This window comes from Erpetoichthys calabaricus, chromosome 3, assembly GCF_900747795.2.
Source record: "Erpetoichthys calabaricus chromosome 3, fErpCal1.3, whole genome shotgun sequence".
In the NCBI taxonomy this organism is placed as follows: domain Eukaryota; kingdom Metazoa; phylum Chordata; class Cladistia; order Polypteriformes; family Polypteridae; genus Erpetoichthys; species Erpetoichthys calabaricus.
In genome coordinates this window covers 138,099,101-138,117,114 of record NC_041396.2, presented here as the reverse complement: position 1 = coordinate 138,117,114, position 18,014 = coordinate 138,099,101, and the positions used below count along the sequence as shown (strand labels likewise).

Sequence of the window (18,014 nt, the reverse complement as noted above, 5' to 3'; positions counted from 1 at the left end):
TCTGAGTACAGTACTTTTTATATATATATATATATATATATATATATATATATATATATATATATATAAAATGTTCTCCATCTTGGCAAAATCATCCTCCGCCATTGTTTTCTTTTTGCTATTTCACTGTTGAAATCTAGACTGCATTTTTGCCCAAAGCCTACTGCTGATTTTCCCACATTACTCCAAAACATACTGCATCAGTTATTTGCAAGTGGCTAAATACTAATTTTCTCAAATTTAATACAGGTAAAACTGAACTTTTATTAGTTTCTCTAAAATTCATAACTTCCAAGATACCAAGTCTTTGTAGTAATATTCATGATGTGATTGTTAATCGTTTACAGATTATTTGTAATCTTGGTTTTTATTACTGGACTCATCACTTACCTTTGAGCCTCAAATAAGCTCAATTAGTAAAAATTGTATTTTTTTGCATCTCAACAGCTGTAGTAGTAGTTTATTTATATAGCGCCCTTCACAGACCAAAGGTCACAGAGCACTGAACAGCAAATACAGTACAAATACAACAGTTAAAACAAAACATAAACAAAACCAATAAAACCAATAAATAAACAAACTGGAACTATTCAGCACTGATTAAAAACTTGTTTAAAAAGAAATGTTTTTAGTTGTTTTTTAAAAGAATCAACAGACTCGACTCCACGCAGACCACAAGGCAGGCTATTCCATAGTCTTGGTGCCACCAACTGAAAGGCATGATCCCCACAGGTTTTTAGCCGAGTGCGTGGGACAACGAGAAGGCCCTGTTGCCCAGATCTTAGAGTCCGGCAAGCTGTATGACGTTGGAGCAGGCTGGTTAGGTACTCAGGAGCTTGTCCATGCAAATCTCTGAAAGTAAGTACCAAAACTTTAAAATGAATTCTATAAAACACTGGGAGCCAGTGCAGTGTGTGCAAAATGGGGCTGATATGATCACACCGGCTAGCGCGAGTTAGGAGCCTGGCAGCTGCATTTTGAACTAACTGAAGGCGTGAGAGAGAGGACTTGCTCAAACCTGTAAAGAGAGCATTACAGTAATTAAGCCGTGACGAAATAACAGAATGAACAAGCATCTTCAATTCTGATTTTGAAACAACATGTCTTAGTTTTGAGAGATTTCTTAAATGAAAGAAATGCGAGTGGCTGATTGGCCTTACATATTAATCAAGTGTCAGGGACTGGTCAAAAATAACCCCAAGGTTTCGTAGACTTGACTTAATAACAGGAGAGACAGAAGATAATTTTAAACTGATCTCAGAATGAAGAACAGGAATAGCAACAATTAGTACCTCAGTTTTTCCTGAATTCAACTGCAGGTAATTACTACTGAGCCAGTCGTTAACCTGAGACAGACAATCAACCAAAGTATTAGTTTGGTTAGGCTTAAATGAAAAATAAAGCTGTATGTCATCTGCATATAGATGATATGAGATGTCTTTAAAAGAGTTAAGAATCTGTGATAGGGGAAGAATATATAAAGAGAAAAGTATAGGTCCAGGAACCGAGCCCTGTGGCACTCCACATGTCAAAGGAGCAGAGTCAGAAGAAAAGCCAGCCACACCGACTTAGAAACTCCTATTTGACAAATAAGAGGAGAACCAGTCCAAAGCAGAGCCAGAGATACCTAACAGCTCTAATCTATTAATTAAGATCTCATGGTCCACCATATCAAAAGCTGCGGTAAAGATCTAACAGTACAAGCAGAGAGCACCTGCCTGCATCAGCAGCAATTAAAAGATCATTAAAAACTTTTAGAAGAGATGTTTCTGTAGAGTGTCGCCTCCGAAAACCAGATTGAAAAGAATCAAAGAACCACTGCTTTTCTAAGAAGGCACAAAGTTGCTGTTCAACCACCTTTTCCAAAACTTTGGCAATAAAAGGCAGTTTTGAAATTGGCCTGTAATTACTCAAAATGGAGGGATCAGAATTAGATTTTTTCAACAACGGTTGAATTACAGCATGCTTAAAATACGATGGAACCACACCAGATCTCAAGGAGCAATTTATGATATTCAAAAGGCATGGACCTATAAAACTCAAAGATTTTAACATTAATGATGTTGGCAACAGGTCAGTAGGACATGATAAAGGTTTCATCTTCCTGAGCAAGTCAGAAAGATCTGAAAGTGAAACTTCTGAGAACACAAAAGACTTCAGAACATGAGTGAATGAGAGCACTAGGTAAGACAGCTGGAACAATATTAGCCCGAACAACATTAACCTTTTCAATAAAAAATGTAAGAAAACTATTACAATCACTATCAGAAAAAACCCGAGTAATAGATTGAGATGGAGAAATAATATTGTGAATAGTATCAAATAGCACTTTGGGATTACGCTTGTGAGTCTGAATAAGATTAGAAAAATAAGCTGTTATAGCATCCCTAACCAAAGAATTAAAAGAAGCAAGTAAATCCTTTAAGTATGAATGATGAACTTCCAGATTAGTAGACTTCTATAGGCGTTCCACTTTTCGGCAGGAACGCCTAAGATTACGAATGGAGTCATTCATCCAAGGAACTGAGTGGGTTACAGAACACTGCCTGATTTTAAGAGGAGCAATCTTATTCAAAATATCAGTACAATGGTCATTAAAACATTGAACTGCTAACTCAACATTATCAATATTACTGCCGGCATCAGATGCCACAAACAAATCAACAAACTGATTAATCACTGACTCATTAATGAAATGAGTACGCCTAGAGTTAACACAAGGTGACAACTCTAGATTTGAAGACAAGTCAAACAAAACACACTTATGATCACAAAAGGTTACATTACAAATTGTAACATCACTCAAGCTAACTCCATAAGAAAAAAACAAATCCAGTGTATGCCCCCCACTATGGCAAGGGCCAACAACATGTTGTACAAAATTAAGAGTCGGTGATACACAGAAATTTGGAAGCCACACTACATGAAATATCATCCACATGGATGTTAGTCACCAAGCATTATTATTCCATCCAGCTTAATAATGGTGGATACAAAACCTTGAAAATCAGCAAGAAAAGGACTAATCACACCAGGTGGACAATAAATTAAAATACAATATATTGGGGTTACACACCCAACTTTAACAATCTGAAGTTCAAAAGTCTTATATGGAATGGTAGGAACAGAATGACATAAGTATAACTTAAAAACCATGACGATCCCACCTCCACAGCCGGTGTGCCGCGGTGTACTAATGAAAGAGCAGTCCTCGGGGCACAATTCTATCAGATTAGTAAAATCAGAGTTGCGCTGCCAAGTCTCTGTCAGGAACATGAAATCCAATTTATTACTACCCTAAGTTCTTGTCTATAAGCCGGACTCATGTATTAGCCGGAGACCAAAAATCATACGAATTTTTAAAATAAAATCGTATCATAGATAAGCCGGACTCATGGATAAGCCGAACATACTATAACCTATAACTAATAGAAGGGAGGGAGGTCAGTGGTCTCACTCGCGCCCATTTAATTTCTTTAAGGGGGGAGAGAGTGTGAGATATTGCCGTCTCTCTCACTCCCCGCATGGCGCGGTTGGAGCGGCCGGAGCGCGTTCTTTCTGCTCTGGGCGTCGCCGAGTCAACACGAGCGCGTAGCGGTCATTTAAATTGTGATTTTATATGTAAGCATATTTAAATATATATCGCGGATTTCTGCGGACAATGGGTCTTTTAATTTCTGGTACATGCTTCCTCAGTTGGTTTGCCCAGTTGATTTCATACAAGGGACGCTATTGGCAGATGGCTGAGAAGCTAGATTGTTTACTTTTCTGTCAATCTTGCGCTGACTGTGATCCTGATGTATGGGGATTGAGCAGGGGGGCTGTTTGCACACCTAGACGATACAGACGCTCGTCTAAAAATGCTGAAAGATTATCTTCACGTTGCTATCTTTTGTAAAGCTGATTCCTGAAAAGACATGCTGCACAGTGCTTCGCATACTTAAAAGCTCGAAGGGCACGTATTGATTTTTGACTGAAAAACAAACTCTCCCTCTCCCTCTCTTTGTCTGCTCCTGACGGAGGGGGTGTGAGCTGCCGCCTTCAACAGCTTTGTGCCGCGGTGCTTCGCATACTTAAAAGCCAAACAGACATATTGATTTGTTTGCTTCACTCCTTTGAGGAGGAAGATATGTTTGCATTCTTTTAATTGTGAGACGGAACTGTCATCTCTGTCTTGTCATGGAGCACAGTTTAAACTTTTGAAAAAGAGACAAATGTTTGTTTGCAGTGTTTGAATAACGTTCCTGTCTCTCTACAACCTCCTGTGTTTCTGCGCAAATCTGTGACCCAAGCATGACAATATAAAAATAACCATATAAACATATGGTTTCTACTTTGCGGATATTCTTATTTCGCGGGTGGCTCTGGAACGCAACCCCCTCGATGGATGTATAAGCCGGACTTATGTATAAGCCGATATTCTATTTTTTCATTTTCACAACTTTTTTCCTTAGATAAGCCGCGGCTTATTGACAAGAACTTAGGGTAATAAAAAAAAGTCATTCAAAATAAATGACGTGTTTGTGATAGAACGTACATTGATCAGTGCTATCTTAGCTGGTAGAGTCATAGAAACAGCGGCCATCAAATTAGCATTTTCTGGAATACAAGGGATAGCACGGAACAGTCCAGGATTACTCCCTTGGCGAATTCGCTGTCTCGGACGGGGAGCGAGAAGCAGCACATCAGGTAATCCCGGCTTAACAGGTCTCAAGCATGTTGGCCTGCTCGGATAACCCTCAGATAAAGATGGAAGATCCACATCAGAAACACAGTGCCATAGATGCTGAAACCTCGCATGCACACCTGCCCATTTCCCACGTTTCCTCCGATGGGACTGCAGGTTGACTCGGGTGCCAGTAACCAACAGTGGGGAAAAGCCTCTGAACAACATAGCATTCACAAACGGCAGAGGAAAAAAGGTATAGTTGTAATGCTGAGAGAAATTTTCCATTGCTGATCTAATGTTGATCAATGAAATGCAATCGTACACTAACAGCTGGAAAACCGCGTATGACTAGTGTCACAAAAAACACAAAAATCTCCCACAACCGCAGTGAGCGGGGCAAGACAAAGACAAGACTGTTCTTGTCTTTACCCTTTACTAAATAAGAAGGACACTGAAACATTGGTACATGCTTTCATTTCTACCCAACATCATTATTGTAATACCCTGCTCATTGGTCTCCCAGCTAAAACACTAAATAGACTTTAGTTTATTCAGATATCAGCTCTAAAGAGTTCATAAAATACAAACCTTTGCATGTCCTCTTTGATATTTTGAATAGTTCAATTCCCACTTATCTGAACTCCTTCACACTTACACAACTCACCGGTACTCGGGTCCTCTAGTACTGAACCATTGTCATTCACTTAGACCAAATTATCTATATGTGGAGACTGGTCCTCTAGTGCCATGGCACCAAAACTTTTCAATTTGTTAACCACAATGCATTCAAGGTGCTTCATCCCTTTTTTCTTGCCTAACTAAATTCAAAACCTTTTCTTTAAAGCTATATAGGGTCATTATTGTCACTTGTACAGAGTACAGTGAAATAATGATTAGATAGATAGATAGATAGAGATATAGATAGATAGATAGATAGATAGATAGATAGATAGATAGATAGATAGATACTTTATTAATCCCAAGGGGGAATTCACATACTCCAGCAGCACCTTACTGATACAAAAAACAATATTAAATTAAAGATTGATAATAATGCAGGTAAAAACAGACAATAACTTTGTATAATGTTAATGTTTACACCCCCGGGTGGAATTGAAGAGTCATATAGTTTGGGGGAGGAACAATCTTCTCAGTCTGTCAGTGGAGCAGGATATATAAATTATATATATATATATATATATATATATATAATTTATTATGTTAGTATAACTAACTTACCTTAAAAATTCTGTCATCCTTATCTCTGCTCCTTTGGTACAGTTCCACTGGTTTTCCCTCAGACCAAACTATGTACATGAGGAGTCTGGTTATTCAGTACCATGGCACCAAAACTTTGAAATTCCTTGTAAAGTCTTCTTCTTATTATGTACTTTCTTGTTCTTTTTATTCTGTTCTTATTACTTTCATGTTTGTCCTCATACTAATGCTATTTGTTGTGACCATTATTTTTAGAAAGGCAGTGTATAAATGAAATATTTTTATGTAACTTATTATTAGTGTGGTTTATTTAACCTCTTATTCAATTAACAACAATAGTAATTCTGTGAATTATTGAAAAACATATGTCTCACAAGTATTTTATCAAGTATTAACTGAATGATTCTCTGATTTCATTTTTCAGGTTCAACGTCTGAAAATGAAGAGTCTCCAGGAAAACGCCCTCGACTGGAAGATGATGTTACTGAGGAAAATCGTGGTGGATCAAAGCAGCGGAACCGCCGGCGTTGTTATCGTTGTCAAACTAAACTTGAGTTGGTGCAACAAGAGTTGGGCTCTTGCCGTTGTGGTAAGTAATTTTAATTCAGCTGTAGCTACTGTATTGTCTGGAATTCTGTATTTCGCAAAACCCTTTCTGACCAGAAATGTTGATAGTGTGCAATATATTTTTTCTTGTTTTTGTGATAAATGCCTGACTTTCTAATGAAATATCTGTCCTTTTCATTAAATAAAATCAAAACAGAATAACAAGGATTTATGTGCTCATCCATTTCTAAACCCACTCAGTTTGTCCTTTCTCATATTTTAGTTGTTGTACCTTACTGATACATTGTTTTATGTGATAATTTGAATACTGTGTCACGCTAAGCTGTATCTTTTCATGGAAGACATTGGCTGTGTTCAGTAGTAAATTAAACCATGTCCTTGATTCATTACTTGTGTAGGCAGATTATTATGACAACCTACACCTTAAAAATTTAGTAAAGCAACAGATTTAATAGAAAATATTACACTATGCCTAATAATAGAATGTGATAATACATAACACAACCATGTTTTGTGATAACATTTGTCCATATGTTAGTGGTTTTATTTTCATGAATCTACCCATTTTCTCAGAGTGATTAGTTGTGAATGCTGTGGGGTGTCTTTGGGGTTATTGTTTTGCCTTTATATTACCCACAGTGCCTTTCTATTCAGTCTTTTTGCTGGTATTTCAAATTTTTTAAAAATAGGCCCTTTAATGAAAGATTTTTAGATACCTTAATAAGGCATTATCCATTTCATCCTACAGTACACAACCACCTGAGACATTTGGAATGAGTAAGTTTTATATATTGCCTAAACCTAGTCTAATAAGAAGGTGTTCTTTTCCCAATTATATTGTTCTACTGTGGAATGTTCATGACCATTGTCTGTATTATTCCTTCTGTGGCACTGAGTGTAGTCTCTCCTAATGCATATTGATAGGTTTTGAAGAGTTGCCAGCATTAATTACACTTTATTTTTAACCAGCAGTAAAGTGTGATCAGCTTTAATTGAAGCTTATGTGTATGTCATGTGAAGCATTTAATCAGCCTTCATTAAAGTCTTGAATATTATCTGCATTAATTATTAAAGTTTGAAGTATAATTAGTGTTTATGAAGCTTTGCAGTGTAATCAGTGTTTAGCAGTGGTTGTTAAATGTTAATTCAGCCAGAGATCATGTTTAAAAAGGCAAAATACTGTCATTATTTTTGAAAGACAGCTGTTTAGTTTTCACCATCTCCTGTGGCTGTGACAGACATTCCTTTTGCTTGTTTTGTGAAGCCAGAAGTGTTACTCACAAGTTTAACAAGTGTGCTGCTTATTTAACCAGGTTTTGAGCTTTGCAGCAGGAGGCGGAAGCTGTTGAGATGAACTGCTATTAGCCTGTGATGCTATTTTAAGTTGCAACATTTCATCCATCTGGAAGCACTCTGTTTTTTCTTCTTCCTTTTTGCTTTTTTAGGTTTTAAACAATGCATTGTTCAGTAAGTGATTGCTTAGGACGCATCAAACAAAAAACTTAAATATAAAGTTTGACCTGTTTAATCCAGTCTTTCATAATGATCACAAGTTGCAGAGTGCATTGCAATCCCTCAACGTCTGTAGAGATTTGATAAAATGAAAAATGGTCAAATATGCAATAGTAGTTTCATTCAGACAATATAAAGACATTTTTATTTTTCTGAAAAAAGGAATAATGACCTAAATATATAGAATAGTAGTGTCCGTCTGCACTCCTTTGATTTCCAGATTGATTGTTGTGTAGCTATATTATACAAAACTATTAAAATATGAGCCTCTGTTACCTGCATATTATTTTGAACTAATGCCTTTGGCGTCAGAGTAATGAAAAATGGCCCAGAGCTACCATCTGTACAATAAGATTATTGCTTTGAAGATTGACTTTTTTAATAGTATAGTTTGTAATCAAGTCTAAAATTTCCTTAATCTCAAAAGGAGTGTTTACAGTATATGAAGGTATTTTGTAAGAGACTGAATGCTCTTCTTACTTGGGTACTTGGGTACATTTATGTATTACACCAGTACAAAAAATATAAAATAAGCCTAGTGTTAACGAGCTGACAACAACTTAGACTTTGCATTCGGACAAGGCCACATCACAAATGACTCGTACTATCTGGAGAGGGAGGACCCAAACTTTAAAACTCCACACTTTTTAATTAAGGATGGTTTATTGTATTGGGTGATTTCTGATTGCATGGGGGAAGGGTGGATCGAGCAGTTGGTGATGACAAGTGGCCATAGGCAGACAGTTTTAAAAATTACTCACGCTCATATCTTTAACTGACCAGTGTGCATCCTTCATCTCTCATGTGATGAATCAGCTGTGTGAGAGCCTTGCAGTTACACAATTGAGCACCACTCTTTATCTTCTGCAGACAAATGACCTGACTGAGCAGTTTAATAAAACATTGAAACGGATAATACGGTGGGTGACCCATGATGACCCAACCTCCTGGGGTACCGTGTTGCTTTTCGTCCTGTTTGCTGTTCAGGAGTATCCCATGCATCCACTGTGTTGAGTCATTTCAAACTGCTGTTCAACCAGCATCCACAGGGGATGTTAGACGTTTTTTGGGAGGAATGGATGGGAGTTTGCAAGGCACCTCGATTGAGGATATTTATCGATTGTGACATTTTGGTCCAAGAACAGATCTCTAAATTGTGGTGGAACATATGCAGCACAAAGAGGAGATGCAAAAACGTAATTATGACAAGAAAAGAAAACTCTGCAAGTTTAAGAAATGGGATTCTGTGTTGGTATGGATCCCTTCGAACCCACGTAAATTTCAAGCGAAATGGCTTGGCCTAGTCCAGTGAATTTTAAAGTCAGAATTCATTGTCGGCAAAAACCCATGCAGGTTTTGCATATTAAGCTGTTGAAAGAGTGGCACGATCCACACAGGCCCCGGTCACATCCGCAGCAGTCCTTCAAACTGAAGTCGATATTGGTGATAATTTGACAGATGTCAAGAAGGCAGTGTTGCTGACACTGATTGGAAGGCAACAAGGAAGGTGATGCACAAGGAGGTGAAACAAATGCTCAAACTGTGGTGGATCCGTGGAAGCAAAAGTGAGTGGCGGAGCCCAGTTGTTCTGGTCTCAAAACTGGATGGCTTGGTCTGGTTTTGTATAGATTTCCAGCGCTTGAACAAGATTTCTAAGTCTGATGCTTACCTGATGACTTGTTGGAGAAACTCTGGGAAGCCTCATATATCTCCATCCTGGAACTCACAAAAGGGTACTGGCAGATGACACTAGAGGAATTCAGTTGCAAGAAAACCGCATTTGCCACCCCAAATGGGCTCCCTTTTGTTCTCCATGGGGCTCCGTTGACTTTTCAATTAATGAAGGACCAGATTCTGCATCCCCATTCCACACACGTGCGGAGCGTATCTCGACAATGTGGAAATTTTCAATCGTGATTGGAGATCTCACCTCAACCACCTGCAAGCAGTGCTTGACAGTTTGCTTTCTCAATGTTTCGATGGGGAAGAACACCCCATCATTATTCTCAGCAGGAAACTGCTTCCCAAGGAGTAAAATTACTCAACGAATGAGAAGGAATATTTAGTGACTAAATGGACAGTGGAGGCCCTCTGGTACTATACTATACTGGTACTATACTTCTGACAGAAGGATGCGAATGCCTGGCTCATTCGGTGGTTTTTTTAGTTTATAGCCATTTGGTTTTTTTTTTTGTTTGTTTTTTTTATTATAATTTTATTGATTTTATTAAAATCAAATAACATTCCATACACAACTCAAGTTTTTTTACAAAAAAAAAATAAAAAAAGAACTTCTAAACAAATCAACCCCCACCCCTGAGAAAGAGAGCTAGGCCAGCAGTATAAAACTTTATGCTAGTAAAGATAAGTGAATAGATAAATTAATAAATGAATATAGATAAATGGAGTAAAAGAGGGGAGAGAACCTGCTTCCTCAATTTAAATGCTTATTCTAAAATGTTATTGATTAGATCCTGCCAGGTTTTGAAAATGTTTTGTACAGTTCCTCTAAGTGCAAATTTGATTTTTTTTTTTCCAGTTTCAAATAGTATATAACATCAGTTACCCACTGACTTAGAATAGGTGAGTTAAGATTATTCCAGTTGAGCAAGTTAAGTCTACGTGCCAGTAGTGTAGTAAAGGCAATTACAGTTTGTTTGTCCTTCTCCACTTTAAGCCCATCTGGAAGTACCCCAATCACAGCTGTTAGTGGATTAGGGACGATTGTGACACCAAGGCTGTCTGAAAGGCATTTAAAGATTTTGGTCCAAAATGATGTTAATTTGGTCCAGGCCAAAAACATGTGGCCTAGTGAGGCCAGAACTTGATTGCAGTGTTCACAGGTTGGATCTGGCCCTGGAAACACATTTTGGACAATTTTAAACGAGAGAGATGCGCTCGATATATAATTTTGAGTTAAATATTTCTATGCTTTGCACATATGGAGCTTCAGTGAATTCTGTGCATTTGTTTTTGATGTTTGCCACCGTCCTGGGGCTGCGCACGTCAACTGACATTCTGTCGCGCCTGGCCGATCCCAGCTTAGGCAGCTGCTTTGCTCACACCGGTGTGGACAAAGTTTGGGTGTGAAATTTTTTAACTCTTTTGAGACCCTCTCCAACAGGACAATATGACGAGACGCGACTGATGCATCTGTCGAAGACTGCTTGTCTCACCAAGATAACTGCATGTTCACAGACCCACAGAGGGAACTGCAAACTCACCGCCTCCTCACGTAACATGTCAGTCGCCCAATAGGTAATGCAGGAAACATTATAACTTGGCCACTGACCTGTCACTGTCCCTGGCCCTGCCTGTTTGCTGTGTCTGTGTGTAGTAGACTGGTAGCTTCTGTTTTAATATATAACCTTGCTGTTCCTGTTTCGACTTGAATAAAGCTAGTTTTCCTGAAGTCCTTAGAGTCAGCCTTGTCTATTGGGTGCAAGACAACAACTTGCGCGTCACAATATATATTGCAGTGTATACTTTTCTTATGTGTCTTTGGTTTTGTGTTGTGGTCAGTAGGAGTGTGTGATATTGTCAAAAAAATGTCTCAATATTTTGCAGAATTTTGTCGATAACGATAAGTAGATGATATTTTGCGTCCTTAAAAATGTGTTTGTAAAAGTCATATTATACTAGCTCCAGCTTGCTTTCGTTAACAGGATATTTATTGTTGCATACTAAAATATTTAAGGAACTCGGGTTTTATTTATTTACTTAAAACTGAAGCATTCGAGTAAAAGCAATACAGAAACATCAAGATAACCATTTCAAGTATTCTTAAGATCAAACAGTGTAAGTGAACCATTTCAAAGTGGCCTACAGGATTTATTTTGTAAAAATTTGCAAAAAAGACCAACAAAAACTATTATGAGAACAACAGTCACTTCCTATTAATGTAGACAAGGTATGAATTCAAGGCAAATAAAATGCCAATCATAATTAAACTACAGGGCATCGATAAATATTAAGGTGAAGTGTGCAGCATACAAACAAGAACAAAAATCTAACATATTGTACTGTATGTCACCAAATCCAAATTTCCAGTTCTGTCAAATACTGCACAAGAAAAAAAAACACAAGTTATTTAATTTGTAAACAAATTACTCCCTTCAAGTTCAGTCAGAAATTGCACAAAGATAGCCTGTAGCATATTTAAACAATTGACTAACTTCAGAAACTAGTCCCGTAATTATACGAGTCCTCTTCTGGTAGACCACATGGATCTATTGCAGTTTGCCTGTCAGACAAAGATTGAAGTAGAAGATGCAATTATCTTTATGCTCTATAAGACTTATTCTCACTTGGACAAAGTTGACAGCACTGTTAGGATTATGTTTTTGATTTTTTCAGTGCCTTCAGTACCATCCAGCCACATCTGTTAAAGGGTAAGCTCAGGGATATGCTGTTGGATGGGCTTATGGTGTCTTGGATAATCGACTAGAAGACTGCAATTTGTGAGAATCAAGGACTCTGTCTGCAATGTGAATGTAAGAAACACAGGAGCACCACAAGGAACAGTCCTGTCTCCTTTTGTCATTACTCTGCATACCTTTGACACATAAATATGACAGAAGGTCATGTCATTGGCAGAAATTCTCTGATTCTGTACTAAAGAGGTATATTGATAAGGGGACTGAGACAAAGTATAGGAGTCAGGTGGAGAACTTTGCTTTTTGGTGCAGAGAATTGTCTGCATCTTAACATCAGCAAAACCATGGAAAAGGTTTTTGACTTGCACCCCACCAAAAAGTCTCTGTCCGGTCACAATTCAGAGACTGGATGTAGAGGTGGTGTACTCGTACATGTACTTGGGGGCTACATCAGTGAGAGGTTGGTTTGGTCTTGGAACAGAGGAATTATATAAAAAAGGCCAAACATGGCTCATTATCCTTAGGAGACTGCATTCCTTTCATGTGGGAAGTGACATCCTTCACATCTTCTACAACTCTGTGATGACCAGTGCAATTTTCTGTGCTGTGGTGTGCTGCACTGGTAACATCATTTCAAGAGAGGCCCATTGAAACAGTTGAGCTGCTTGAAGTAGGGCTGTCTTTCTCAGTCATCATAACCATTAGTTCTGTTGTAACTATTATCATCATGGCTTTGCTCCTGTCATCATTATTATAGCGGTTTTTGAACTGGAGGTCAAATGTGGATGTCACATTCAACAGCTCATCCACATGGTCTTCTGTATTCTTGGTATTGGTTGTTTTTTTTTTTTTTTTGGTTAGATCTGTGTCATCAGATTTCAATACCAGGACTTCACTGTTGAACAAGGCCAACACAGGTTTTAAGTAAGAAACCGTTAACAGTCTGCCTTCCTGAAAGAGCCATATGCGATCTCCAGAAGAGGTCCAACTGCTTTGCTTAACACCTCCAGCACCTCAGCATCTTGCTGTTTTGGGACAAGGTGCCTGTGCTTTTTGTCTGGAGCAAAGACATGACAAATGGCTTTTCTTGCTTAATATATCCCTTAATATATCTGTTGAGCTCCAAGTTGTTGGTAACCTTGTGATGAGGTTATGCTATGGTAGCTTCAGCTGCTCTTGTGCATCAGCAAGTACTTTCTTCTTTTTCCAGCTGTTTTTTTAAAAGTTTTGACCACCTTGTTGCAAAGTCCAATGGCTCTATCTATTTTAGGATCCCACATGTTTCTCTCTGGAAAATATTTAATATAGACTGAAAAACATATACTCGGGTCAAATTCCATTAGAACAAACTCTGTTTTAACAAAACTGTCATTTTGACAATTTGTTTTTAGTCCTGGCCAGTTTACGATAGAACTAGTGTTTTTTTTTTAAAAAAAAAAAAAACTAATTACATTGAAGTATATTTAATCTTCTAAATTCATTACAACAAGGTAATTTTTCATTAAAACGGCAGAAAATCATGCATATTTGTTCTGGCCTTGGACTAAAATCACAATTCAGGAGATTCTCTGAACAGCCAGTTGGATTGCACATTTATGTTGCTTGGTTTACTCGACAGTCACTCTTGCAGAAGAGTGGCGCTTTAGAAGAGTGTTACTGCAGAGTAGAGAGACATTGTGGGCAGTTCTACAGAAGGGAGAACTGTCAACTGACTTGTGGAACTCTGTCACTTATTTCCTGATTCCTCTGTTACTTAGTTTATGTGAAATTGATAGAAGTATTTTCCTAGTTATGTTACAGTATTTGCCTATGAGTGCATAGTGAATGGAAGGTTTGATTGTAACCCCTACTAGCTAAACTGTTAAAGGAATATTCTAATTATTTCTTGTCATTCTTACTAGAGACTAGTTCAGTCTATGCTCTGCCTTGCAACTGGTCAAGCATCAAGGCAAAAAGTTTCAAACTGTACTGAACTAACTGAAGGCCAGGAGAGAATCTCAAGAGGCACAGCTGATAGTCAAAAAAAGATCAGTTGGTTTAGAGGCAGCAATTGTAGAATCCAGTACAGGGTTGAGGGTCCTTAAAGAGCACAGTAATATTTTAGAACAACCCCAAAAAAATCTTTGAATTCTGTGCACGTAAAAAGCTTATCAAAACGAGGAAGGAAAAGGAGATGACTGAAAAGGGAAGTCTTTCCTGAAAAGTGGCCAGGGAAGTAGCAGTTTTGCTATAAATGTTACAGTTGCTGTTGAAAGGGGGACTCGACACACTGGTCAAAAAAGCAACAATACCTGTCTGTGCATTTTGTAAACCCTGTCTGTTTTGCAGCTAAAGTCATGCCCTGGTTGAATGCAGTAAGATCAGGAAACTACCAAAAGATAAGACTGACTTTTTGAAATCTAAAGGATTATGCTTCAAGTGCCTTAAGCAAGGGTACCTTACTAAAGACTGTGTAGATAGGATTAAATGTCAAGTATGTTCTCAGTTACATCCAGGTATCTTGCATATGAGTTTAGAAAGTAAAGCCTCATCAACTTAAAAAAAAAAAAAAAAGAGGACAACAATACTGAAAAGCAGGATAACTTCTGCTTGTATATCTCTGTAGTATCAGAGACATGCACTGCTACCAGGCCAGTAAGAAGTCTGTGCTAGCTGTGGTCCAAGTCAAGGTACAGTAAAGTCTAAAATCAGTGCTAGATATATAGAAACCTTTGCCTTTATGGTTTGTGGCAGTACACCACCATTCTGCACTATAGACCTTCAATGACGGATAAACTTGCATGAAAGAAGAACTCTTATTTATATCCGCATAGTAGAAATGGATACAGTCAATTAAACAGAATCTAGTAAAATGGTCTGTTTTATCAGAATTACAAGTCTTTGAAGTTGAAGAAAATGTGTTCATTTTATTGCTAAAGGTTTACACATTGAACTTCATTACAGTGAAAAAGGAGAACATTCTATGGTAAGAAGACATTGTAAAATGTACTTACTTCAAACATGTGCATCTACCCCACATTGAAGCACAAGTGGGCTTGTTAATAGGTAGAAAAGTTCCTAAAGCCATGGAGTCATGGTGAGTCATACAAAGTAGAGGTGAATGTCTGTATTACTGCTCTTGGATGGATTGTCAGCCATCTGTTAAAGTGGTCAGATAATGTAAGACTGCAAAAATATACAGTCAGTCGAGTGTCAATAATGGGCATACAACAAATGAACATCAGTAATATAACACCGACTTTTCAGAGCACAGCTGTAAAGAGAAATAGAAAATGTCATAGGAAGATATCAAGTTCATGCAAATAGTTTTGAGTCTGCAGAACTGGTGGATGGATACTATTGCATAAATCTGCCTTTGAAAGAGATTTAAAATGCCAAACAATAGTTGTTTCACAGAATAGCGAGCTGTTGACCGCAAGAGAAAATTTAAACAGAACCTAGCATTCTATGAGGATTACAAAATTTTTCATTAAAGACATCTTGGGTAAGAGATGTACTATTAAGGTACCCACAGAACAGTTGTTACTTAGAGAAGATAGAATTTGGTACATTCCTCGTCATAGAATATATCATCCAAAGAAAAAACAAAGCAGAGTGATTTTTGACTGTACAAACCACTTATCAAAGGATATAAACTGAACAAACAATTACTGAAGGACCTGACCTAACCAACACTCTTATTGGTGTCCTTACAAGGTTTAGAGAGGACCTAGTAGCATTAGCGCCAGATATTAAATTGAAGTTCTACCAAGTAAAGTTTCCAGGTGAAGACATTGATCTTCTTAATTTCCTGTGGTGGCCAGAAAGTAACCTGAACAATGAACTAGAAGAATTCAAAATTACAGTACATCTCTTTGTAGCTACATCCTCATCAAGTTGTGCTTCTTGCACATTGCGAAGAACAGCTGAGGATGCAAGAAACAGACTCTTAAGAAGCCATTAACACTGTGCTTCACAGTTTCTGCATGAATGACACTTGTCTAAAGTCAGTTGTAACAGAAGAATCACTGAGTGTTTCGGTGGCATCTTGGGGCTTTAACCCTTAAACTGCCACATACTTGGGGGTTAATGCATTTTTTGCTGCACTTTAAGTAAACGTCACAGTTCACAAAGAAAAAGTGAAATTTTAATAGATTACATTTTTTTCATGCAAAGAGCATCATAATCACTGCAGCACTGATCATTTTACACACTACTAATGAACTATAAAAACTATTTTAAAAAACTACTGGAACAATATGTACAAGATGCAACTGACGCCATGGATGAAATTAAGTAAATCACTGAGCCAACTGCGCTTGAACTGGCAGCACGCAAGCACACAGAGGTAACTGCCAACGCTGGCAGGCTAGTCTAGTGCAGCGGCTCAATCACAGAGACAGTGTGGCTGCAGGGTGTCACGCTTGGGTCACAGAATTGCACAGAAACACAGGAGATTGTAGAGACAGGAACTTTATTCAAACACTTCAAACAAACTTGTCTCTTTCAGAAGTAAATCAAGCACAGTATGAAGTTAGTTCTCGATTGGAGAATAGACAAACATCATAGGGGAGCACAACAGGAGCAGGATCCCCAAGAAGAGCAGAGGATGTCTGGGGGAGGAGAGAGAAACAAAGCAATCAGCCAAAAAGGACAGGTGCTGTTCAGGTTTTAAGTAGCTGTAGCGTCATGCGAGAAGTATATCACACGACAGAGCAGCCGCAAGTAAGGGAGCAATGTGAAAGTAGTCTATCAGCGTTTTTTAAGAGGGGTTTTTTGAGAAGCGCCCGTGTCTTCTAAGGGTGCGTTCAGCCCCTCTGCTCACAAGGGGCTGGCAGTGGTCATGAGCTGGCTGCTTAACGAATGTACGGCACTGACTGATCAGCTCCTGTGTGCTCGCAAATGGCACTGGGAAACGACTATAGCTGGTTGTGGTGGTTTAAGGGTTAAGAGGAACAAAACAGAAAACACAACACTCAGCTGGAGATGCATCACAGTCAATCAGCAGCAAGGAGAAATGAATAGCGCTGTAGCAGTCCAGTGCCGCTAAGATTCACACCATCAAAGACGGTGATTTATTTATTTTTATGAGGGAGATTCCAGGGACGCACCCATCCTTGGCCCGACCTGCACACACTCACAAACAGAGACAAAAACAAAGCAATCCAGTAATCAAACAGCAAATAAAGAATGTAATGAAAATAAATGAAAACAACGATACCACCCCTGTTTCTCTTACAGCGGTTACACATTAAATACAACAAAGCACCAACAAAACACACACAGTAAATCATGAAAAACGGCAATGGATGAAATGTAATGATGAAAATAGATCCACATGTTGAATGGGAATGTAAAGATAGTCCTACCGCTAGTTCCTGAAATGGTGAAGACAGGTGGACGGGTTCAAGAGCGCTTCTATTTTTACAGGATGGCCATGAATCCACTTACAGTCCTCATGTACAAAGGCAGACGACAGACAATCCAGACGCCAAACACGAAACGATCCAGGACAAAACGAATAAGTACAGGTAACCCAACAGAAGGCAGGCAGAGAGTCAGGAACTTGTAACACAAATTACAAAAACTTTTTTTTTGCTTTTGGTCACCGGCCCCCTTTTTAAAAGCCGTGCTGACATCCTTTGACCCCAACAGCCCCAGCACCCTCAGCAGAAGACCAATCAGAGCCACTT

The 18,014-nt window shown here is 38.4% G+C and overlaps 1 protein-coding gene across 1 annotated transcript in view; it reads left to right on the top strand.

Annotated features, from left to right (window-relative positions):
- The window catches only part of zfand3 (zinc finger, AN1-type domain 3), a 294,042-nt gene that overhangs the window by 249,515 nt on the left and 26,513 nt on the right, over positions 1-18,014 (top strand). The window contains exon 5 of the mRNA XM_028797375.2: positions 6,312-6,476. Coding sequence (XP_028653208.1) covers positions 6,312-6,476 — 165 coding nt within the window. The remainder of the gene's footprint in view (positions 1-6,311; positions 6,477-18,014) is intronic.